The sequence below is a fragment of the Kryptolebias marmoratus genome, linkage group LG8, assembly GCF_001649575.2.
Source record: "Kryptolebias marmoratus isolate JLee-2015 linkage group LG8, ASM164957v2, whole genome shotgun sequence".
Taxonomy (NCBI): Eukaryota; Metazoa; Chordata; class Actinopteri; order Cyprinodontiformes; family Rivulidae; genus Kryptolebias; species Kryptolebias marmoratus.
Genome location: NC_051437.1, coordinates 17305435 through 17330411, shown reverse-complemented (window position 1 = coordinate 17330411; position 24977 = coordinate 17305435). Strand labels below are relative to the sequence as shown.

The window sequence follows — 24977 nt, the reverse complement described above, 5'->3', positions numbered from 1 at the left end:
CCACCCTCACTCACCGTGCATGCAGCATGATCCCTGTCACCCACCCCTGACTACAACCCTGCCAACTAACCTGGGCCGCCTCTGGTTGTTTTTTTGTTCTTTTGTTTAGTCGACGGGAGGCAGCCAAACCTCTTTGCCTGGCCTCGGTGAACAGAGCAGCTGCAGAGAACGTCAACGTGTTTTAGTTTTCTTTTTTTTATTTTTCTTTGTGTGGAAGAAAAAGAATAAAAATAAAAAAAACACGTTGGCACGCTCAAAGTGCAGCCATATTTCCATGCATGGCACAAACGGCTGTGTTTATTACTTTAAAATGATTCTGAATAAAACAGAAGAGGTTTGGCTAAAATGCTGTTCTTTTTAAAAAAAAATATATATATATATCATCGGTTGTCTTGTTCCATGAGACTAACTTGTTTGGTGTTGGTTTTCTACCTAACATGTGACTCTTCTTTCCTCAACCACCACTCTTCTTTTCCAGCCGAAAAGAAGATTAATCCCAGTATTTCCCACTCCTAAAAGAGGGTAAGGAAGGTAGCCTGGCCGCTTAGCCCGCCGGCTCCTGTCTGCTGCTGCAAGTGACGTCAGCTGCTTCAGCTTCCAATAAACAAAAACACAGTTTCACTTCACCAGAAAACATAGACATTTCAGAGATTCTTGACATTTCAAAAAGCCAGATAATGCAGGGAAACAACTTTCAAATAACCAATGATTTGTTTTGTTTTTACTTTTTATTTATTTTTTCCCCCCAACAGAGGTTTTAGCTCCCCAAAGATTCCTCCTCATCCCTCCCTACAATGTGTTGCATGTTGTGTGGTGTTCATTTACCTCTCACCTGTCAACAGTGTCCGCCATGTTTGTCTCTGCTAACCATTGTCTGCGGTGTGCTCACAGCGGTTTGGTCAACAGGCTTGGGAAAATCCAAACACTATGTTAAATCAAAACTACCATCTGTGTTTAAAATGATGACAGCTTTACGTCTGTCCTGCAGGTTGTTTCACTAACCGAGGAGCTTGTTGACCACTGGACTGTAACTACTTGTGTTTTGTGTGATTTCAGTGCTGCACTGTAAGTGTTGCTACATCCGCATCCCCAAAACCTTGAATTTCTCTGCTTTTGTGAATCCATCACCTGATGAACAAATACAAGGTTATGGGAATGTGGCATTTACTGCGATGTGTTGGATTGTTTAAATCCGTATTTGTCAGTGTTTTTTTTTTTTTGGCTGAAATATTGTAAAATAAGACTCAGTAGCCATTTTATTACGACACCGGACTAAAATGTGAGCAGTTCAGCTTTAATTCTGCTTCTGTGATGATTAGAACAACTGCAAAGCCATGTGAACGGGTTTGAATACCAAAAGGCTAGCTGAAAGCTAAAGCAGCAAAAAGCTAACTAAAAATATTGAAAGGCTAGCTAGAAGCTAAAAGTAGCATAAGCAGACTAAATAAGAGCAGGTTTGAAAGAGAACAATGTTTTTGAAGGAAATTAAAATATCTCAATGTATTTCTGTGTGGAAAATATGGGTCGATAAAGTTAAACATTTCAAGTATAAAAGTTACAAAACCAAAAAGCCATAGCACCCATCTCCTGAATGAGCTGAGCGTTTTGATTTACGATTGGTTACAAAAAGCACAAAGTATGCAGAAGTAGTTACGGAAATTGCAAAAAAAAAGTACAGAATTAAAGAAAACAATAGTGTGAATTCTCAATCTGTGTCATAAACGTACCAAGTGAAATGCACACTGGCAGTGCCTGTTGGCTTAGAATACAGACATCCACAAGGGGGTGCTGCCACACCCTCCACACCCCTACTTCCCATGGCCTTGCACACTTGTTCAATCTTTGTAAAAGAGAATGCTGATTGTACTTATATAAACAAAGTGGACCAAATAAGAGAAATCCAGCTCTCTGTTAGGTGTGAGTGATAAAAGGGGAACTGAGTTTACGTCTGAAGTAACGTTTCATGATTGACATTTTGGTCCTCTAACTTGTGTCTCATCCTGTGTCTCGCCCCTTCCATTTCCCGGCCTGCTCACAGATCTCCGAAACCAGCCCTTCCTGCGAGCTGACGCGTTGATCCGGAGCGGTTGGAAGAGACCGTGAACCACTGATCTGTCACTTATGCTCCCCTCCCTCCCCCCTTTTTATAACACTTCTCCCTGTGGTCCATCTCAAGCCCTGAGGCTGCAGATCACAAGAACAACCAAAACCAAAACCAAAAAAAAAACCCAAAAAGGACTGCAAAGGGAGAACAGGACAGAGCTTTTGTTTTTGGCGGAATAATTTATTTATTTATGGAGGCACTCTTTACAGCCACTTTTAGAGGGCAGGCATCATTCCAGGAGCACAACGAGACTTTATTTTAATTTTTTTTGTGACTGTCCCTGCTCTGCTGGAGCTGAGAGCTCGTTAGTTGGAGGACAGCTGCAGCTACAGGTGAGGCCTGTTGACAGCTGGTGGAGGAAGAACCTTGCCAGCACTTGGATCTTCTTGTGGACTAAAAAAAAAACCTTGTTCAGTCTCCTGACGGGATCCTGAGGCGTGGCAGGACTCGGGACTGGGAGGCAGCCTGGAAACACTGCTGCTCGTTTCTGCCTCGAAGACGCTTCCAAAAAGCTCCCTCCAAACGACACGCTCTAACCAGACTCTTGAAAACTGTTCAACAGGGCTCTGCCAAGTCTTCTTAACACATTCAGTCGAGGTTTAAGACTGAAAGTCAGGCTGATCATTTCCTGGAGGAAGGATTTCTGGTTCTCTTAGACAACCTAGCCAAGCCAAAACATCTTAAACATGTTTTTAAGAAGTGCCTTTTGTATAAAACAGTGTTATGTCTTTAATATCCATCCTGCATTTGTTAAGGATTGTACTTGTTACTGCCTAAGCCTTATAATACTAATGATATGCAAGTTGAATGTCAGGTTTTATAGACAGACAAATGGTGTGAAAAGAACAGTACTGTGCAAAAGTCTTGAGTCACTCCCCAGGTGTTTGTTTCCAAGCAGACAGACTTTCTTGTAATCGTCTGAAGTGGTCTTGATCAGTGATTCTTTTTTGAAGGTCTATCAGAGTTGATCTTTTTCTGTCTAGTACCTGACCTTTACAACATATTGTGCAGGGGGTGTTTAAAAAACAAAGAAAGTGAACAAGTAGGGGACAAAAGAAGTTAGTCTATAACAGATTAACAGTCTCTGAAACTCATGTCTTTAAGAAACAGGAAAAGAAAAAAATCCAGCAAAGACCTGGTCGTGCTTCATCCTTCAGTTGCTCATCTGAATGACAAGTTTTCAGCTATTAACTCTTTGGGAGTCACTTTGTTTGTGCTGTTTTATGTGTTAAATTGTGTTATTTTTTGGTGTTCTTTTAATAGGTTCGACCAAAGAAATGGGAACAAACTGTCTTTGTTGCAGGCTGCTGGTAACCAAAAACCTAAAGATACATTTTAAAATAGTTTCTTTTTTTTTTTTTTACTAAGTTGTCTTGCGAATAATGATATATATATATATATATATATATATATAAGATAATTCCTTTGAAAACTGTCAGGTACTGAACAGAAAAAAGTCATTCAGAAAGCCTAAAGAACAGATCAAGACAACTTTATAATATTACAAGAAAACCTTGCCCTTTTTTTTTTTTTTTTTTAAGGGATGACTCAAGACTTCTGCACAGCACACCAGTGCATCTCTGGAAAGCTGACGGGAGCGTTTGTACGCCTCTGGGTCTGACCTGAGCTGTGGTTAAAGCTGAATGTTACCGTACGCGCCTTGACAACACTTCCTGTCACAGTTTGGGTGACATTTTGAAAGTGACTTTGAAGAAGAGGAGCTCGCAGGGAGTTGGGAGCTTCCTGCCATAAACGAGTTAAGAGATTAAGGTCCTTCTGAACGTTTTAATATTCAACCCTAACGTTGACTTGGATCGACACACGGGAGCGGTGCGTCGTTACACTACTTCATCTTGGCTCAAGATTGTAAGCAACACTATCCTGTAAGTGGAAGAAGCTGATATTAATATGAATTAAAACCAAATAGAAGAAATGACTCGTGGTGTTGTCCAGTGCCTGAAAGATGACACTTCCTGTTTAATAAACATGTTTAAAGTCGTATTACAGTCCAAGGATGTGAAAAGAAAAAGATGGTCTTCTTTTTTTTGATGAAGCAACATTCAAACGAGCAGTTTCTACATGTTTGTTTTATTTCTTAGAATAACCAAAGCTAAACTGTGAGGATTTCCAACAAGAGATAATAAGGTACTGCGCTCCCTCTTCTCTTCTCCAAGTGACAGACAGACAGGGTCCTCGTACATTTCCACGAGAAAAAAAAAGCCATTTAATTTCTCATATCAAAAAGAAAAAGTTAAACACTCAACTTGACACATTTTGTGGAGTTTGGCCACTATTTGAAAAAAGAAAAACCCTCCAATTGAGAAATGATTGTTCTAATTTGCATGGCTGCTTCAAACTGCTTAGAGGTGAGGGGTAGAAATCCCCTTCCTCTAAGTTGGGTGTGTGAGCACCACGCGGTGTGATACGGCAGCTAAAAATAGTGTGGTGGAAACACGAAGCAGCACTGCTGAGGCTTTAAAAAAAACAGGCTGACTAAAGGTTAGCAGCAAAGCAAAAGAATTAAAAAAACAAACAAAAAACACCATAAATGCTCATCAGAGTGTTGATCAGCTGCTGGGTATGCTCTGAAGAGTTTTAAGCTAAAGTACATTTGTTTAAAAAAAACAAAACAAAAAAAGTTGTATCTCCTGCAGAAGTTCGTACCATCGACAGGTCACCCCTGGCCTTTTCCTGAAAGTACTTTTTTACAATCAAGAAGATGAGGAGCAGAAGCGAAACTCTTTCCTCCGCTAATTATTAGTCTCAGGTTTGTTTTCAGTGGATTCACAGACTTCCAGGGCCCCCCTCCGTACCCCACCCACCAAACACAAAAGGATCAGGAAATATTCTGGAAGAGTTGCACGTCTCCTGTCCAGAGACGAGTCCTGCTAAAACCAAGGCCACGGATATCCATCCCAGACTCTTCATCCTGGAATGTGAACTGAATTACAATCATCTTCATCAACTCACACTGCCATTCATCGCCGACACGGATTATGTCAATTACACAAAGACTTTAAAAAAAAAATTTAAAAGTACAGACTGCTATTTGTTACTGTTGTTTGTATTCCTGGGTATATTTTCAAGACACTTTGTTAACAGGTTCATACATATGGAAATATAGATTTATATATATTTTTATATATATATATATATATATATATAACTTTAGTCTGTGCAAAAAGGAAAAAGACAATCACTTGAATGTTGAGTCCTCTGCGTGTACATGTGCAGTTAAACATCATTGCATTCCTCGGTCAGTCTCCGCTCTCTTTTAGACCTCCAGCAGCAAACAAACACACACACACACACACACACACACACACACACACACCTGATGTGGGAAGCATTCATAGTGACAACTACTCTCTCTTATGAACAAAAGTCATGGCAACGTTTTTCTAGGATGGAACAATACTTTGCGTTTTGTTTTTTTTGTTTTTTTTAAAACTCCTCTATACGATTCATACAAAAATAAAAAGTTCAAATTGTTCCACAGCCGTTTGTTTCTCTCTATCCTTTACGTTTGCACAGAGGTAGTGGCTATATGCGTGAGAGAGGAGGGAGAGTTGTGAGCAAAAAAAAACAAAAATGAAAAAGAAAACTGATAAATTGTCTATAAAATGGGTTTGTTTTCCCTCACTAGTTTTTTTTTTGTGTGTCAAAGAACAAAATATAATACTGCAATCACTTAAAAAAGTAGTCCTTCATTTTATACATTTTATACAGTGTTCTCGCTTTTTTTGTTTGTTTCCTTCTTCCTTTTGTTGCTTTTCTTTTCGGTTGGTAAAGGCAATAAGATGGGAGTGCTTTCAGGCTCAGCACTGGGTTTGGACAAAGGCAGGGCGATGTTGGCAGAGTTCAGTCCGGGCCGGGCTTTACGCCAGCGGGTCGCTCATGTCCTCGTCGCCCTGGGACAGGAGCTCCTTCTTCTCGTCCGTGCTGGCCAGAGAGTTGCGGCTGTTGTGGGCGCCCATGTAGAGGGTGGCATACACCGGGTTGGTGAAGTTGGTGGGCTGCAGAAGATTACAACATTACTCATCACAGAAATTCTCTCTGTATAAAAACAAGCATTTACCGGATTTTAAATTGCGGGAAGAGAGGAAAAAAAAAACCCAGTCAGGAATAGAGAGCCACCAGCTAAACACACTTAACATTCATCTAAAGTGTTTTCTTCTGGGACTTTAGCTGAAGGAAAACTTGGCTTTTATCAATGACTGTCTTCTCTTTCTTCAGTCTGCGACCAAAAGATTGGTGTCAACAAACATCTGAGAGGAGGGAGAATGCAAAAATGTACCCTCCAGAGAAGTCTTTAGATGTGCAAAATAAGCTTGTCATCCCGCTGAATTTAATGTAGCTACGTCTTTATGCGCACGCCATTTTATGATCTGGCGCAGATCATAATGAAAACAAGCAAAAAGCAAAGAACAAATCAAAGACAGAACAAAGCAGCAGTCACAACTGAAACCTAGCCTAAAATAATGGAAAGGCAATCAAAAAGTGACTGCAGTAGGGGAAATAAAACATCACTTCTTTCTACTTTCAAATAGTATGATCCCTCCACTTTGTGCTCACCTTTTATAACAGCGGGTGATAATTTCCATGAAAAGGTATAGTTTATTTAATTATCAGACCTTTTTTTTTTTTACATGAGTGTGCTTTTAGTAGCGTTACCTTGTCTGGGTCCAAAGTAAAGTCTGAATCTAACAACTCCCCGGCGTCGTCATCGGGGTCTCCTTCATAGATCTTATAGGCCGGGTTTCCAATCTCCACGTTCATGGCTCCATTTGTCATTCGGTGGTGCTGAAAGCCCTTTGCACTGCAGACAGTCACAAACAAAGTAATTAATCATCTGAGCAGCGGATTTAAGAATGAAAACCTCCCACTTTCCAGGAGTAACCATAAATCAAAGAAGTCTAAAGGGCTAAAAGTAAAAAAGTAAAAGCAGGTATTGACTCAGACCACACGATCAAGACCACATATCCAAAGTTGTCAGATACGCCTTTTCATGAAAAGGCCTATTTGATCAGACTCATCGTTTACAACGGCAGCATGTCCGTCACAAAGAATGCTGGGTATTCACGTTGCAAATATTCGGTCATTTGCAGGCTTGTGAAGACTTTTGACTAACGCAAAATTGCACATTTTGCTCCGCAGGCACACACCACGAGCCCGACACACTGACATATTTTAACAAGCAAAGACACAGAGATGCCAGAAGGATGTAAGAGTTCAACTCCAGATAAGTTAACAGCTCCTTCGGTTACTGGAAGGGAATCCTCGAGGAAGGCAAACAGGAAACGGCAGGCAGGGACAAACGGACTGACAGGACGGACAAAAGGAGCAATTAAAAAGCACATCCTGTCTGTTTTATATAGGAAGAGGAAGGGGGGAGGACTTGAGGGTCACCAAGTGAATTATTTAACCCTGTCAAGTTACCGCGAGCAGTGAGAATGAGATTTGCCCGAGCTCAGAGACCTGAGAGACAGGAAATAGATGGTTATCAAAGATGTAACCCGGAAAGAGAAGCTGGACAGAGAAGGAGCACAGAACAGATGAAAAAAAAAAAAAAAAAAAATGGAAGTAGGAATAATAAAACAGGACTCACCCGCGCATTCTCCGCTTGTACCAGAAGATGGCGCCGACCACCAGCAGAGCCAGCAAGTGCAGCAGAAGCACTGGGATGACGATGGAGGCAGTGCCTGTGTGTGAGCAAACAAACTTAGCAAACGGGTCCAAACTCCAGATTTTCTTAGCGAAAAAAATCTTTACTCAAAACGTGTGCCACTTACTGCCGCTAGAAGCAGGAGAGTCCACGGAACTGGCTGGAACGTCACATCTGTATCCGGCCCATTCAGCTTGACACCTAGTCACACGGACCAGACAAGTGTCAGAGTTTGAGCAGGGGGAAAGAAAAACAGGTGGAATGACGTGTGTGAAATTAGCTGGGGATGAGAGGATGGAGGAGAAATCTTACTTGCACTGAGGGAGCAGCGTTCGAGTGTCGACTGAACACTGGCCGTGGGCGCAGTAGTTCAAACAAGAGTAGCAGCTGGGCTGAATGTGTCCGTTGGGACAGCTAAACACACACACACACAAATGATCATTCTCGTGGTTCTTTCACAGCCGCTTCATTTTAAGTCTGAGGGTTTAGAATGAAATAAAATCTGTCCCAAAATGTTGCAAGTCTTCAGCTGTGAGTCCGAGCTCACCTGCAGGCGATTTGCCCCGTGGGCAGCGTTAGGCACTTGCCCTCTCCGCAGAACTGACACTTGTCCAGCTCACAGCGGTGCCCGCTGTACTGCGTGGGACACTGACAGAGCTTGGTGCCGTTGGAGGTTTGCAGGCAGGTTCCACCGTTCTGACAGAACTCCTCACATTTACCTGGGAATAGAGAGGAGGAAGGTCGGTGAGACGACGGGTGACGTGAAAACCAGAGGTTCTACGGTCACATGCATTCGAACAGGACATCCTGTAAGACCACACTTGTTGTCTGCCTGTTGAAATGCCCACATGGGCTCTGCTTTGTGGGACAGTTCTGATTTATGATGATGAGGGTAATATCAGACGATGGTGATGAAAGATCTTCTACTGTGACTGTTTGTTTTGATTGGATGTGGAGCTTGTGGTAAAAGGTTTACAGGTATTAGAGCAAAAATAAATAAATTACTCAAGGGTGAAATTTTTCTTTTTTTTCCCAGTACACAGCCTTTGATTACCTATGTAATTAAGACTGATATGTTTTCATTTAGTTGCTGCTATCATAGCTTTTGGAATGCTGTTTTTTTTAATTAATTAATTAATTTTTTAATGGCTGCCTCGCTTGTATTTGTCTTGTTGACACTGTTACTTAACAGCTGTTAATCACCAGCAGGATCCTGGTTGGATACAGGCTGAAACGTGGTCCTACTTGTTGCATCGGAATAATAAAGATGTCTTGAAGTTTACGATCTGTTCATTTGCCTGCATCATTTCCCTTTCTGTTGCTGCACATATTTAAAACCACCCGGAGCATTTCACCACCTCAAATCCTTGAAGATGATCTAAAATGATATGAAACTGCTGCCACTTACTGTACTGGCACTGGTCTCCCTGGTAGGCTGGCGGGCAGCTGCAGATTGGCTGGTTGCCCATGTTGACTGAGCAGTTGCCTCCGTTCAGGCAATGGTCCTTACAAGTTTGAAGGTTGCAGTTGGGTCCTGTGAAGCCTTTAGGGCATCTGCATGTGGGTGCACCTTCAAAATAAGGTAAATATTGATTAATCAACTAAATAAATTTTTTTTTTTAAATCACACAGAGCATACAGCTGTTGCTAACATGAGCTAGATTTTCTTTATTTGAACTAAATGGGTTTAAATGACAGACACTAATAGTAACATGAGAAAACAGCTTCATCCTTTCTCTGCAGCTTATTATTCATTTTATTGGTGTTAAAAATAATTGTTCCTATAACACTTGCTAAGATGTATTTAAAGTCATAAATAGTTGTAAAAAGGCTAAAATTTAGGTCAAAAGAAGGAACAAGTTTCTTAAAATATTATATTATCATCTGTACCAATTTTTATTCAACCTATTCAAGAGTGATTTAATATGTAAAACTGCAAAACTGTGGTTGTACCAGAGAGGCAGCTAAAGGATTAAACATATATTGGTTCCTTGTGTGTAAATGTTGAATATAGCAGTAAAAGACAAAGGAGACAAACAGACATTCAGCCTGGATGAGGATCCTCGTACCTGTGTGAGAAGCGGTGCAGGTGCCGCCGTTCTTGCAGTAGTCCCTGCACTGGTTGATCTCACATCGTTCTCCGGAGTAGCTGGGCTGGCAGCGACACTTCGGCACCTGACGTGCGTTGAGGAAGCAGCTTCCGCCGTTCTGACACTGAACGTTGCAGGGCCCCGAGGGCGGTGCTGTGAAACGGTGCAGGTGGGAGCAACATTTTAATCCACCTTCTAAAGCGGAGATACGGCTGTAATGTGAGTGCTAGCTTACAGAACGGTGACTGGGTGGGGCTCGGCCTCTCCACACACGTGCCGTTGTTGGCGATGTAGTTGTTCGGGCAGGTGCAAACCGGCCCACTGGGGCTTAGAAGACACAGCCACTCGCACTTTTTCTTGTCACATGGATTAGGTACTGATAGAAGGGGAAAGAAGACACCCAGTTCATAATAAGTTCTGCAAATGTACGGAATATGATTAAAACATGTTTAGGTAGGGAGACTTACTGTCTGGCTGCTTGTAACGGTGGTACAGGACTATGTCAGTGGCATGATTGATGCCTGTAGTGAGGTTCTCCATGGGGCCTTTGCCAAACTTGTTGACCCGGAAAACAAAGTTGTTCATGTAGGTGACTCCATATATGTAGTCCTCAAAGATGTCTATGCTGAAGGGATGTAACAAGTCTGAAAATGAAACAAAAAATACAGGCAGTGTGTTATTGTTGTCATTTTTAGGCTTTCTGGTTTCAGACAGGGTTGAAAACGCATAAAATACTCAACAGTTTTTGATGCCAGAGACAGCTATAACAGGATCGGAGCCGTCCAGACGGACGCTGCCGATGACAGAGAGTTTAGCATCGGCCCAGTAAAGACGCTCGTTGAAGTAGTCCACAGCCAAACCTGCAGAATAAAATTAAAAGATGTGGAAATGTGACTGAGCAAGTTAGGCTTTTCTTTCCTTCGAACACTTTGGGTTTAAACACATCATTTGGTGCTGAACCAGTACTGACCTGTCGGCCACTGGATGTTTTCATGAACCAGTGTTTGTCTCAGAGTGCCGTCCATAGCAGCGGTCTCAATTTTAGGATGGTTACCCCAGTCTGCCCAGTACATAGTACTACAGAGAAATAAAACATAGTTACGAAACAAAAAAAGGCTTGAGAAAAATGTGCTATTTTACAAACCCAAAACAAGTCTTTTACCTTCTTTGTGGATCCACTACAATAGCATACGGCTCATCTATCATGCCAGAGATGAGGGTCTTGCAGTGCTGGCCTGATATCTGAGCTACTTCAATGACATCTCGACCAGAATCTGTCCAGTACAGGTTCCCAGCCACCCAGTCCACAGCTATGCCACGAGGCATCTTCAGCTCTTTGATCTGGACGTGAGCAGAAAGGCTTTTACGGACCGCTCGTGCGTTTTTATGAATTGACGTTACTGCGCAAAGTTTCACCAGCTTTACCTGCAGGTTGGTGATCCTGCCCTCGCTCTGGCGTCGGCTCTGGGGAGAGTTGGAGGAAGACGAGGACGTGGACGAACCTGAGAGATCGTAAGAGGAGATGCGGCCGGTGTGCCAGTTGGTCCAGAAGATGTGGTTCGTCTTGACGTGCAGATCCATGGCGTCGATTCTGACGCTCGCGTCGCCCTGGAAGATCTGCTCGTAGCGCCAGTTTGGCATCCCAGGATCCAGGCTCCGGATCTCATTATCATCAGCTATGTAGAGAATCTGCTGGCTGCTGTTCATATCTGCAAGAGGAGGAGGAACTTAATAATTCCACAAACAACGAGACCGCGAGCTCTAAGGGATGGTCAGCATGGGGCAGTTCCTCACTGTCGGCTTTGCAGGTGTCATTAATCCTGGTGAAATACTTGTAGCAGCTGCATTTGTAGGAGCCTTTGGTGTTGTTGCAGATCTGGGAACACACTCCAAACTGTAAACACTCATTCTTATCTGGGAAGAAAAGAATCGAAACAAAAAGTTAATCGTGCGTCTTGTTTCTGAAGGGTAAGCATCGTAAACATTGGAAATATTTGCAGATGTTCTTAATTCGCCATTGTGACTTTTGCATGTGTACCTCCACACGTCCGGTGTCCTATCTTCTGGAAGCCTGGTTTGCAAGAGCAGAAAGAGTCCGTGCCGTTGGTGACACAGTGAGCCTCGTCGCCATCTCCACACTGAGTGCTGTTACTGCGACAGTCGTTCAGCTTCGTGTCTGAAATCAAGCGCACACGTCGGGAGATGAGACGAGGCGCTTCAAGACGACATGTCTCAGATCTCAGTTGTGCGCCGAGTAAAGGGGGGGTCACCTGTTTTACAGTTGATCTCGTCAGAGCCGAAGTCCTCACAGTCGTTGAAGAAGTTGCAGCGCAGGTTGGAGCTGATGCATCTGCCGTTGGAGCACAAGAACTCGTCCTTCTCGCACGTGGGAGCAGCTCGATGGGACTCTGTTAGGTGCAACCGCGGACATGTCAGCTTATCATCGTGCGAGACGTCACCGATCTACTCAAAATCCCGTATTTATACATCTTACCACAGTTGAGTTCATCAGAGTTGTCGCCACAGTTATTGACACCGTCACACCTCTTCGACATGTGCAGACACACGCGGTTGTTGAGGCAGCGAAACACTCTGGTGGGCGGACACTGGAACTTCCCTGACAGAACGGGAGGACGAGACAGAGCCGACGGTAAGAGACAGAATACCGTTCAGGACAACAAATGACCTGTGGGGAGGTGAAAATACTGCACTGACTGCACTGCTCTGGGTTCTCATCAGAGTTATCCCCACAGTCATCTTCTCCATCACACTTCCAGGCCAGAGGTTTACACAGAGTGTTGTTACACTGGAGGTCGTCTGAAGGGCAGGGGCGTGGAGCTAAGGTAACAGGAGAACAAGGAAGAGATTATCTTTATAGCTGGTAAAACAGCCATACATTTCAGTTTTTTTTTAAACTGTGGATTTATTTCATACGGGCACTGTGGCAGTTCTGCTCATCACTGCCGTCGATGCAGTCAACGTCGGCGTCACAGCGCCAGCGGATGGGAATGCAGTGTCCGCTCTTGCACTGGAACTGGTCGCTGTCGCACTTCAGATCACAGCCGTGCTAAAAATGAACACAAACACAAGAACAGGTCAGGTTTTATGGATAGAAATTCATACCAACATGCTTAAAAGTAATAACAAATATGGCTTTAATATGTTGTCCTTGGTAAACTGATACAAAAACACTAAAAATGTGTGTATAAATTCCAAAGCTTCCTTTGGTTCTTTTTATGAACTGATTTCTCTTGCAGTTTCATCTTTAGAAAGTTTTTAGCAGTCAAAAAAAAAAAAAAAAAAGAAAAAGATATTAGCTGGCTTTACCTCATCAGATCCATCAGCGCAGTCGTGATCTCCATCGCACTTCCATCTCCCGGCAATACAGCGGCCATTTGTGCAGGCGAACTCGCTCTCTGAACATTGGCGAGGCACTGCAGAAGGAAACACGGTTTGTGTCACTGACAGCAACGATACAAATCAGGTGAGCTACAGATGTTATGTTTTAGCTTTCAGCACAAAGCACAAGACAAGAATGTAACATATATAAATATGACTTTAGACACTTTAAAGGGGGATGTGAGAGAATGAAAAGAGCTGGATCTGAATTTAGGTTTATTTGATACATGTCCCTCATTTCTTTACATTTTGCCTACAAGGAGTCAGACTTTCTGAAGGTTTTTTTGGAGTTTGGCAGTTTTTTTTAAAACTAATTTTCAGATTAATGTTATTTTGTTGTTAAATTTGTGGTTATAAATACAAATAAAATTTAAAAAATAAGGCATATGCTGTAGCACCTGCATGCAAAACAGGCATTTTATTAAGACTACAGTTTCCTTTCGGCATAACATTATCAAATGAATAAATTTGCAGCTCTGCTCAGACTCCCACAGGTCAGAGGAGATCACAGGAGGGTGTCAAAAATGTACAAAGATATGCAAATTAAATAAAACAAACACACAGCAGACAAGAAGACTGATATGGGTGGTGAAACAACTTACCTCTGGGTCATACCAACAGGACAGTATGAAATGAAACAAATATCAGATGATGTAAGATGTTTTAGAAACGACTGTGAATGGACAATGAGCTTACACTTAGGTCGAATCTACATGTCGGAGGTAAAAGGTGAAAATTGGAACCAGTGGAAAATGTGTGAACATGAGAGTTACTGACAGTGGACAGAGTCAGCTTACAGATGTTGATAGTAGGAAGTATGGAGGTATTGTTTCAACTGCGGAGAGTGACACCTACGGCATTTTTCTTCGTCAGAGTTGTCCCCGCAGTCGTTGTCGTAGTCGCACTGCCAGCGGCCCGGCACGCAGCGATTGTTCTTGCACCTGAACTGGTACGGTTCACACGTCCTCTCAGCTGCACAATTAAACAAAAACTCACAATTGAAATAAGAAAACCTAAAACAAACATTCGCATTTGGAAATCTTAGTACCGCTCATTTCTTACCGCACTCCTCCTTTGGTTCATCTGACGAATCGCCGCAGTCGTCCTCGCCGTCGCACTTCCAGCGAGCAGGGATGCAGCGTCCGGAGTCTTTGCATCGGAACTCATCCACGCCACAAGTCATCTGGGCTGGAGACAGCAGCATTTGGGCGCCGTTTACATCGTTATCCAAAAAAACAACAACAAACAACTAAGAAAAGGATACTCTGATACAATAAAACGGGAGGCTTACTGCAGTTGGCGGGTTCATCAGAGCCGTCCACACAGTCGTTGTCCCGGTCACACACCCAGAGACGAGGTATGCAGCGTTTGGTGATGGCACACTGGAACTGGGTGGGCGCGCACGTGACCTCAGCTGTTAAGAGGAAACTAATTTGTAGTAACTGTGGAATGTAAGTGAAGCAGATCGCAGAAAGAGGAGACACTCACGGCAGTCCTTCTCGTCCTCCCCCTCTCCACAGTTGTCCTGGCCGTTGCAGCGGAAGATGCCCGGGATGCAGCGGCTCGGGTGGGAACATTTGAACTGGCTGGGCAGGCACACGTGAATGTCTGCGAGGGCAGAATTGATGAACAATAAAACAACGTCACTCTGTTTTTATTTTGACTTTACAGTTTCCATAAGTAACTAAGATGGATGCAACTCAGAACATTTGGATTCAAAGGTGTTGAAGAGGAAGCCGTACCACAGTTGGCCTCGTCTGAGTTGTCCTGGCAGTCGTCGTCTCCGTCACAGATGTAAGCTGGGTTGGTGCAGATACCTGTTCCGCACTGAAACTGTCCCGGCCTGCATTTGAACTCCGCTATTGCAAAAAAACAAAAAAAATTACGGTCACAGTTTTGTCAAAAACTTCCAAAATATGCTATACAAACTCAGACATTTCAGCTCCTCCCTACAGAACACCATAAATTCACACCAAGCCGTGTTAGATACAACACGTCATCCTCATCACCATAAAACGTTCTCAGGCACTTACGACAGTCCGCTGGCTCATCTGATCGATCGCCACAGTCATCCTCAGTGTCACATTTCCACCAGAAAGGGATACACTTGTCATTCTTGCAGACAAACTACGAGAAAGAGAAAGTAAAATAGGTATGCCTTCTTTCAAATATAAGGTCTTATTTATCAAGATAATAAAAAATAAAGACTTGACCTTTACTGGGTATTAAAAGCTGGTAAGAAAATGACACAAAGAACACAAGACATTCTACAAAATACAATTTTTTTTAGGAAAAAGTAGGGTAAAATGCACAAGCAGTGTAAAAATGAGGAATATGCCACAGTATAAAGGCTGGTCAAAACAACTTGTCGAATCATTTGTTTATGGACAGCTCTCATAGGCTCTCTGTCTGTATGAGAGAGCCACTTTAGGTCAGACAGATGACCTCACATTTGACTCTACAATACTTTGCTATAAGAAAAGTTCATGCTAGACTTGGATGACCAGGTTCTCTGTCTGAAAAAAAACAAAACAACCCAAACTCAAATTTTCTGCGTTAAGCAGAAAAGTGATTTAAATTTAAAGACTTATTTTTTTTAATTCTGGGGTTTCTCTTGAACACTATGTCATGTCTGAGAAGATGGTTGTCAGTCAGTTTATGTTGTGCCGAATTAGACCACAAACGCCTGGTAAGAATCCCGTCACGATATTTGCTGAGGCAAAGGTTACGTCTGTAGACTCAGATGTGCATCAAGTCTTTTCTGATGAAGACAAAAACAACCTTAAAAACATTTTTTTTCACTTCAGTGGATATTTTCCCCTTATGTTCCATCCACCTTTTTTTGTTCTGATCATCTAAATTAAAAACATCAATAAAATCTCATCTTATAATTACATTTTCCTAACTGATATAAGTACGGCCTCCTTACTTGGCTCGCTGTGCAGTTGGACATGCAGGTGCGATGATCATTGGCCAGGTAGAAGTTGGTGGGACAGGCACACTTGTAGCCTCCTCCGGGTGAGAGGAGGCAAAGGTTACTGCAGCCGCCGTTGTTCGTCTGGCATGGATGGTTGAGCACTGGGAGGAAGACAGAAAAACAAACATATTTTAAACTCATTAAAGACTGAAATGTATTACAGCAATCTCCTGTCTTAGAGTGATTACATATTAGGGGAGAAAATGTGAATCCACTGCAGTCAACAGCTAAAAAAGGATTTTTAATTTTTTTTTAATTAAAAGGTTACACTGCTCACCCGGTGGCTGGCGATAGGGATGGTAGATGTGGATATCCATGGGTCGATGCAAAGTGTTGATCAGCGTGGATTTATTGGTACCAAGAGTCTTATGAGCTCTGTTGATGGACTTTGTCTCCCAGTCCGTCCAGTAGATGTACTCCTCAAACAGCGTCATGGCAAAGATGTGAGGGATGTCATGGTTAAGAACTGTCAAAGCACAAAAAAATAAATAAATAAAAAATTCAACCCAGTTTTTGAACAAATAAAATAATGAAGGATCACATTCACTTTTCTTTTTCTCCCCAAAATGACTCTCTAAAAGTCAGAAGTTGGTTTTCCGCAAAATAAAAAAAGAAGCTAAACGTGCAAATCAAATACAACAACCAACTCTTCCCCATTTTTATTGCATGTTTAAAATCAATATAGTAATTCAGGGACCACATACAGTGATTAATGGCTACAAAGAATGTCCTTTTTTTCCCCAGATCAGATGTTGCTGTTCCAAGAAAAACCTTCCTGCTCTGTTAATGTAAAACCGCGGCTGAGAGAGACACGCAGCTACAGTGACTCCATTGTATCCCAGATATGCGACGGCTTCTACGCCTCATTAGGTTTTACGCTCTAATTGCACTTTTTTCTGTCAACATATACAATACATCCCACGGCTGCACTCGGTATCTCCGACACGCTGAACACATTCACAGATCTGCGGGAGCAAACACACAAAGCGGGCGCAGGCGGGCACTCATACGAAACCCCTCTGGTTTTACCATTGATTTTCGCAATAAACAATTAAAACGTGACAGGAGTTTTACGGGAGCCAGATCACCTCAGAGATTAGTCAGATTAGCTCAGAGCGCCCTTCAGTCTGTCCATATCTGAACTCAAACAGAACAAGTCCTGTTCCACAAACACATACAAGACCACAGCTGCCTTTTAGGGTGGGAGGGTGATATATCAGCGCACTCATTAATGGTAAGACCACAAGCCTAAAATGAGACCTTGTGATCACTTATTAAGACAAACATTTTTATCAACGTTTTCTTGCTCACACAATCACTAAAGTTGTCTAAATGTAATGAATTCATCTGAGTTAATACATGACATTTTAAAACCAGTGCTTTTTATCGCCTGCTGTCATGAAAGGCAGACTATAATGTAATTATCGGTGTCCGTGTGTTTGTTTCTTTTGACGTCAACCCAACTACAGATGACTAATTGACCTTAGCAAACACAAACATGGCTAAAACTTAATTTCATAGATATTGAGCTAAAATTCAATGAGACAGGAGCTGAGAGTCATCCCCAATATATACTCAAAGTGCTACAATGTGCACAAGATGTTTGTTTATAACAGTGTAAACAACATAAAAACACAATGGACATAACTTATGTACGCATGTATATCAGGGCTCCGTACAACAAACAGGATTACAGACTTAGTCCAAAAGATCATGTTTAGAGTCATAAAACTGGTTCACTTTTATTAAAACTACTTACAGAAGGCTATTTATTGTTTTATAGGCTCTGAAACAAAGTAGGTTCCATAAAAAAATTATATATCACATTTAAAAACATCACTTCTTGACCAACCAATACTATAAAATACTTTCAGTCCAAAGAAAACCTTTGAAAAACCTTCAAAGGGTTTGAAGAAATATCGATTGAGACCACTTTAAAACATGCCGACTCTTTGAATGAAAAGTATAAGGGAACGGGGTGGATTAGAACTTTTGCACAGTATTGTGAACACCCACATACCTGGAGTCCAAGAAGCTGGGCTGACTTCCCGAGTCGATAACCAGTACAGTAATTCTTGTTAGTGGCATTTTAACTGTTAGAAAGTGTGTTAAAGCTTGGTGATCCAGGACTCTCATTGGTTACCTGTGTGCCTGTTGGTGCCATCCAGGCTGGCAAACTCAATGTAGTCCTCTCTGGCATCAGCCCAGTATATCCGATCATTGATGAAGTCCAGGGTTAGTCCATTGGGCCAGGTGATCTTATCCTGGATGATGACTGCTCTGTTGGTGCCGTCCATCCCAATCCTCCCGATGTGAGGGTTATCACCCCAGTCCGACCAGTAAAGGTATCTAAACCAAAGAAAATTCAGCCACCGTTTAAGTTTCAGTGACTGACCGTGTCAAACATTTGAAGTTACAACGATGGTTCTTACCCATAGCGCACATCCACAGCCACAGCTCGAGGCTCCCTAAGGCCGCTGTTGACCAGCACAGTCCTGTAGGCCCCGTTCAGCTTTGAAACCTCGATGGTGTCGCGACCTTTGTCACACCAGTACAAGTTTCCACCGACCCAGTCCACCGCCAACCCATCGGGATTATTCAAGGAGGTTCGATGCAAAACCTGCCAAGTCGGTCAGTCAAAAAGGAAAAACACTCACAACTTACAAAATCAGAAGCAAAATCCGTGGTCTACTGTAGACAATGAAATGGTGTCAGATTTCCTCCCTGACCTCCATGTTACTGCCGTTCATGTTCATGCGTCGGATCATGCTGCCCTGAGTGGTCACGTCTGTCCAGTAGATCATCTGCTCTGCATAGTGGAAGTCCAGTGCCACTGCATTGTTGAGACCCTGAAAACAAATGAGACAGGAAGAGTAAAACCAATCATGAAGAAGGCTAAGAAAATCTACTGCTTCTTTAAAGGCATAACCCTGCACCTCACCTGTTTTATCAGAGTGTAGTTGGAGCCATCCAAATTGAGTTTTCTCAGGTAGTAACGATTGGCGAAAATCAGATAGGGCTCCACCTCTACGCACAAAAGCAGGACAACACAAAACATTCAGGAACCAACTGCATATGTGCAGCTGGGTATGTGCAAACACACACAAGGCCGTCTTACCCGACGTGGACTTGCAGATGGTGGGGTCGTTTGGGCTGACTTCAAAGCCATCCACGCAGAGACAGCGGAAGCTGCCGTGTGTGTTCAGGCAGTGCTGAGAACAGGGGTAGGTGGTGGTGCACTCATCTATGTCTACGCACGTCTTCCCGTCACGCTTCAGCTGAGAGCCGGGATGGCACCTGCACTGAAGGGGCAAAGGACAGAGGAGATATGTCAAAATGAGCCTGAAATTCTCGCTTTTAGTTTCGATCGACGTCACTCTCCCTGTAACCTCAAGATAAGTTCATCTTTCAGCAATAGCTTTATTTCTGCATCGCCGCTGTCTGAGCTGGAACGGCTACGTCAAAAATAATGTGAAACTTGGCTGCACTTGTGAAAAACACCTTGCAGTCTGCTAATCTTGTTTAAACGCTGATAAAGAAAATTGTTTTATGCAACAATGCAGATGTCAAACTCATAATAACCTCATCGTCAACGCCAATGAAACCTCAGTCAGAATAAAAGGAACAAAGCTGGCAAACATTGTCATTTTCAAAGGAAGCCCTGACAACAAACTAAACACTACAGTTCACAAAGAGTTCAAGCTGTCCTAAGACCGGCCTCCTGCTATCAGGAACAAGAGCCAAAATATGTTTTACTTGCATAACTTCAGGCTGGAAGGGAGGGCTTTTAAACTCCTCTTAAACTCATAATAAACGACTGGTTTTCTGCTTGTCTGCTGTGTAACTGAACTGCCTTTTTATTATCAGGCTTACGTTTAAGAGAAAGATATATGAAGAGGTTTACATTAGAAATCAGACTGCTTACTTTGTAGCCAATCTTGAGGTCATCGCAGAGATGCGAGCAGCCGCTCAGTTTGCTGTTGAGACACTCGTTGATGAAACAGTTGAGCTCATCAGAGCCGTCGCCACAGTCGTCGTTCCGGTCGCACAGCAGAGTCTCATTCAAGCACTGCCCGTTACGACACGTGAAGGCCGAATCATTGCAGGTCCTCTCTGAAATCAGAGGCAAGCAGCAAACTCAATCAAGAATGAAAGGAACGCATTTAAATCGTTTTTATATCAAAAGAGTTAATAAAAAAAAGGTTGACACTTGAAAAGTCTGTATATATTAAACAATCCATAATTTTTTAATAAGGATGTATAAAGCATTTTACCAAATTATGCTCACCTAAATTTTATTTTGCAATCATTTAATTTGCCTCTGTTAAAAATTAGGAAAAAGTCACATAAAGCAGAAGATGATGTGATTTGTAACAAAAACAATATTAAGTCAGTTGTTCAATCAAATGTCAGGCAGCCAAGAAGGTAAAAAAACTGATACAAGCTACAAAATGATCATCTAGGCATATTTTAGAAAATCTACTAAATTTATGTGAGGATAAACTTAAAGAAAAATATCATTCATTGGCAGAATTAAGGAAATAATTCGATACTGTTTCATGGAGAAAAAAACATTTCTAAATGTCGACTTTTTATTCTGATTTAAATGGTCAGAGCACTTCTGCTGGATATATTGTTATTGACACATTTATGTATTCAGATTAAACATCATAAAATACTCAGAATGAAATTACACTGCGATAACCCACAAAAATCATTAATTTATGAAGCACAATAAATATAAAAAACCAAATAAATCTGAGAAATTTCAAAAAGTAAATTTGTAAAAACACACAACAAGCTTTTGTCCTGTCTGTGTGGGAAAATTAAAACAAGAAAGAAAACACTTTTACTCAATTTAGACTTTAAAAATGTTGTTTTGAAGTAATTTCTTCTCAACAAAAGTCATTTCTTTATTTAAACTACAAATTCACCTTTTTGCTAAAGTACATTTGACTGAGTTGTATCCTACCCGAGTCTACGCAGCGAGGGTTTTTGGGAGCTTCGTCAGAATGATCCGGACAGTCGAACTCTCCATCACACTCCCACTTCTTCTGGCTGAGGCAGCGACCGTTGGCACAGCGAAACTCCTCCAGACCACACGGTGGGTATTCTACGCACACAACGAACAGGAGATGGAACGCGTCAGACCTCAAACTCCGCAGGTTAGACAAAAGTACTCACAAACGACATAATCTGAAAGCAAAACTCACCACATTCTGGGGACTCATCTGACCCATCAGAGCAGTCGATATCGTGATCACAGACGAAGTGCTTGGGGATACACTGTCGGTTCTGGCACATGAACTCATTCTTGGTGTCACACGTGCTGTTTGTGTACACTGAGTGCAGAAGAAAAAAAATAAAATCACTTTTGGTAATGGAACTGTTATATTTCAAGGTACTTGTCTTTAATCATAACAGATCGTCCATTTAGGTCATTCGGTGACCGTCTCGCTTACTGCAGCCAGCTGTGACGCTCTCATCAGCTCCATCGGGACAGTCTTTATCTCCGTCACACTTCCAGCGCTGAGGCACACACACGTGGGATCCCGGGCACTGGAAAACCTCAGGGCTGCACGTCTTATTTTCTGTGACACCACGCAACAGTCAGACAACGATACGACACCAGAGAAATGTCAGTCGTGCATTTAAAATGTTTTGGCCGAGTTTGCGAGCGACGTGGCAAGCAACATGTGTCAGGTTACCGCATTTCTGGTTCTCATCAGAACCGTCCCCGCAGTCGTCGGAGCCGTCACACACCCAGTGGTTGGAAATGCAGCGGTGGTTCCCACATTCGAACTGGGTGGTGGTGCAAAATTTGTCTGCAGAGAAAAAAAAAAAGGGGGCACGCAGCTTTTAATAAGAGAGAACAATAAGTTTGTACATGCTTCTGAAAAGCCTCAATAAAAACACTCCAATCTGTTGATTTAGGGAGCAGAGGGCAGCTCACCACAGTGCGTTTCATCAGCTCCATTCTCACAGTCGTTCTCCTTATCACAGGTCCAGCTCATAGGAATGCAGCGACCGCTGGGACAAGCAAAGAAGTTCACCGGACATTTCAGCTTTCCTTTATCTGCAAAATTAAAAAAAAGAAGAAAACCTGATATCTGATCTCTGGGGTGTTAGAAAACACTAAGTACATCGAGGGGGGGGGGTGTCCCAACCTGGGCAGTTTCTCTCATCAGAAAAGTCTCCACAGTCATTGTTGCCGTCGCACCTCCACGAGGGCAGATAACACAGAGTGGTTTGCTCACAGCTCTGGAAAGAGGCTCCTTTGACTCCGAGGCGGAAGAAACGGGAGCAGTCGGTGGGTTCTGAGAAAACAAAAAACCTTTTAAATTTGCTACCGGTCAGATGTTAAAAACTATCCTGATTTGATGGAATAAACCCAGCTCGTTTTAAAGGTGCACGGAGTGGCTACGTACGGCAGTTCATTTCGTCACTTGCGTCCTCACAGTTGACCACCTGATCACAGCGACTGAAGTTGGAGATGCAGCTTCCGTCTTTGCACTGGAACTCTCCAGCTTTGCACAACGTCACTGGAAGGAAAGATTAGAGCTTTTAAAAACACATACAGGACTGCAGGAAAATGCTAACTCCTGATTAGGTCCCTTTTAATTTAATTTATTCCCTAAAGGTCAAAGAATGATTCATTAAATAAACATATCTCTGGCTCTGAGAGCTGTGGACCTGTTGCTGTCAGATTAGTAAAATAATTGCAGTTTTGCATTGAAAGTAACCTATTTACATGTAAACCTTATGTGTGAAATTCTCTCTCTGTAAACCTTGGAAAAGCTCAGTTTGAGCAGATTTACTTACTGTTGCAGGGCACTTCATCTGAATGGTCACCACAGTCGTCTGTACCATCACACCAGAACTGGTGGCCAATACATCGGCCATTAAAGCAGCGTCTGTAGCCCTTCTTACAGATCCGATTGGCTGCAGAGGAAACATTGATTCAAGTCAGCTGAGATGCAGAGTTTCACAGTTTATCTCTAAACTAATTAGTACTTTTACAAATAAAACAGATGAGCTTAATTATTATTTTGAAGCAAATTTGCTGTCACATTAGATATAAATCTCAACCAATGCCACTTTATTGTGAATGTCTAGTATATCCTCTTAAATCCTCACCACAATACGACTGCTTCTCGTCAGACTTGTCCTTGCAGTGGGCCATCCCGTCACACGTAAGGCTGTAGTTGATGCAGTCGCCGTTTCCACACTCAAAGTCATCAACACTTCCACATGACATATTCAGCGCTGGTGAGGTAGAAACAAACGGACTCAGAAACTCTCAAATGTTTTAAACAGAAGGCTTTCTGTGCTCACAAACACTGGAGGTTTCTGCTTCGGTCTCCCTTACGAGAGCAGGTGTTGTCTTCGAGAAGTTTTCGGTCTCCACGGCAGCTGCAGTTGACACGTCCGTCGGATGTGGGCAGACACAGGTCCTGGCAGCCTCCGTTGTTTGTTCGGCACGGAGAGTACTCGCCTGAGGAACACACCAGGGTTAGTTGGGGTAATATTGTTAGTATGCGAAACATTTCACTTTGCATTACCTTCAACGAAACTAAATACGTGAATGAATGAGGACATTCTACGTGCGGCGGCTAACACAGCACACGAGAATGCCTTTACCCACATATTAACAAACCTCTGAAGGAAAAGATGCGAAAGTAAAGTTGAGCAAAGCCAAGCTTTATTTGTGTTAGCTGACTCAACAAAACCTAAAACTTCAGTGAGAAGTAACATTATAGTGATTGTTTAACGAGGATTTCATGTTCAGTCTCAGTCCACATAAATATGGTAATTTCAGGAGTAATTTCAACATTCTTCTGCACAAAATGCAATAATAAACCAGAGATCCTCCCTTCATTAGAAGCACAAGTTGCATAAATGGGGAAGTAATGGAGTAAACAAAATAAAACAAACATTACAGGAACAGCACAGTTGCTACAGTTGAGAAAGAAATGATGGCAGAAATGGTTATTTCTGCCCATTAGTAAAACATATCTGCCATTTATGTAGAAAGAACGTATATAAAGGTGCATTACTTTGACTTTTTACACTCTTAAAGCACACAAGCCTTTATGGTATTAGAAATAGGGTCGTTAATCGTGAGTTATTCTGTCTATGATACTCACAGCTGTTAGTGTCATTAGCCACTGCAATGATGCCCATCGGCTGCTGAGGGATGTCGGCACGCAGCACTTTCATGTCTCCTCCTGTGAACTTGTCAGCCCTGAGCACAGCCCTCCTCACCCAGTCAGTCCAAAAGATGTAATCTCCATACACGGCCAGGCCGAACGGGTGGACAGGTTCGTTCTTCAGCAAGACCTGAGGCAGGAAAATCCACCCATTTCAAGAACATAAAAGTGCGTGTCCTCGCTTTGAGAATGAATATATATTAAAAAAAAAAAATTTTAAATGAAAGAGCTGCCTTACATAACGGCTGCTTCCATCATATTCGCAGCGTTCGATCTTGTCCAGTGTGGCATCAGAGAAGTAGAGCTTCTCAGCCCGGTGATCTACAGCCAGGCCATTTGGAGTTTTTATGTCGCTGCCGATAATCACGAGCACATTGGCTCCGTTCAGGGAGGCCCTCATGATGCTGGGCGCCTGCTCGTTCCAGTTGGTCCAGAACATGAGACTTATGGTGGGAACGAGCAAAAGAACGAGCATTATGGTGAGAAGTGAGAGCTCAAATAGAAAGTTGATTGAACTACAAGAGGAAGGCAA

The 24977-nt window shown here is 42.6% G+C and overlaps 2 protein-coding genes across 9 annotated transcripts in view; one reads left to right on the top strand and one right to left on the bottom strand.

Moving 5' to 3' along the window:
- Positions 1-4571, top strand: part of fmnl3 (formin-like 3) — a 35871-nt gene extending 31300 nt beyond the window's left edge. For 4 of the 8 annotated variants that reach the window (XM_017415140.3, XM_025005704.2, XM_017415137.3 and 1 more), the window contains one exon: positions 2039-4571. Coding sequence is in view for 3 of the 8 variants with exons in the window: in XM_025005704.2 (XP_024861472.1) it covers positions 2039-2103 (65 nt within the window). In the remaining 5 variants the exon portion in view is untranslated. Of the gene's footprint in view, positions 1-478 lie in introns of all 8 variants that reach the window. The other 4 variants (XR_005233500.1, XM_017415139.3, XM_017415138.3 and 1 more) reach the window with 2 other exon arrangements.
- lrp1ab (low density lipoprotein receptor-related protein 1Ab) overlaps positions 4048-24977 on the bottom strand; it is an 85467-nt gene continuing 64537 nt past the window's right edge. Inside the window, exons 43-89 of the mRNA XM_017415061.3 lie at positions 24684-24888; positions 24383-24575; positions 23605-23730; positions 23373-23501; positions 23058-23177; positions 22664-22777; positions 22403-22552; positions 22189-22311; positions 21944-22060; positions 21698-21826; positions 21449-21577; positions 21208-21348; positions 20161-20348; positions 19354-19537; positions 19177-19262; positions 18965-19084; positions 18668-18855; positions 18379-18584; positions 16513-16701; positions 16188-16336; positions 15292-15385; positions 15001-15117; positions 14747-14866; positions 14550-14672; positions 14321-14446; positions 14114-14230; positions 13187-13293; positions 12794-12926; positions 12575-12697; positions 12354-12476; positions 12130-12267; positions 11898-12035; positions 11654-11773; positions 11285-11568; positions 11022-11200; positions 10830-10936; positions 10600-10719; positions 10327-10503; positions 10095-10235; positions 9839-10012; positions 9178-9339; positions 8317-8488; positions 8082-8183; positions 7897-7970; positions 7713-7806; positions 6779-6923; positions 4048-6120 (exon numbers count right to left, since the gene is read on the bottom strand). Coding sequence (XP_017270550.1) covers positions 5983-6120; positions 6779-6923; positions 7713-7806; positions 7897-7970; positions 8082-8183; positions 8317-8488; positions 9178-9339; positions 9839-10012; positions 10095-10235; positions 10327-10503; positions 10600-10719; positions 10830-10936; positions 11022-11200; positions 11285-11568; positions 11654-11773; positions 11898-12035; positions 12130-12267; positions 12354-12476; positions 12575-12697; positions 12794-12926; positions 13187-13293; positions 14114-14230; positions 14321-14446; positions 14550-14672; positions 14747-14866; positions 15001-15117; positions 15292-15385; positions 16188-16336; positions 16513-16701; positions 18379-18584; positions 18668-18855; positions 18965-19084; positions 19177-19262; positions 19354-19537; positions 20161-20348; positions 21208-21348; positions 21449-21577; positions 21698-21826; positions 21944-22060; positions 22189-22311; positions 22403-22552; positions 22664-22777; positions 23058-23177; positions 23373-23501; positions 23605-23730; positions 24383-24575; positions 24684-24888 — 6634 coding nt within the window. The 3' untranslated portion in view covers positions 4048-5982. The remainder of the gene's footprint in view (positions 6121-6778; positions 6924-7712; positions 7807-7896; positions 7971-8081; positions 8184-8316; positions 8489-9177; positions 9340-9838; positions 10013-10094; positions 10236-10326; positions 10504-10599; positions 10720-10829; positions 10937-11021; positions 11201-11284; positions 11569-11653; positions 11774-11897; positions 12036-12129; positions 12268-12353; positions 12477-12574; positions 12698-12793; positions 12927-13186; positions 13294-14113; positions 14231-14320; positions 14447-14549; positions 14673-14746; positions 14867-15000; positions 15118-15291; positions 15386-16187; positions 16337-16512; positions 16702-18378; positions 18585-18667; positions 18856-18964; positions 19085-19176; positions 19263-19353; positions 19538-20160; positions 20349-21207; positions 21349-21448; positions 21578-21697; positions 21827-21943; positions 22061-22188; positions 22312-22402; positions 22553-22663; positions 22778-23057; positions 23178-23372; positions 23502-23604; positions 23731-24382; positions 24576-24683; positions 24889-24977) is intronic.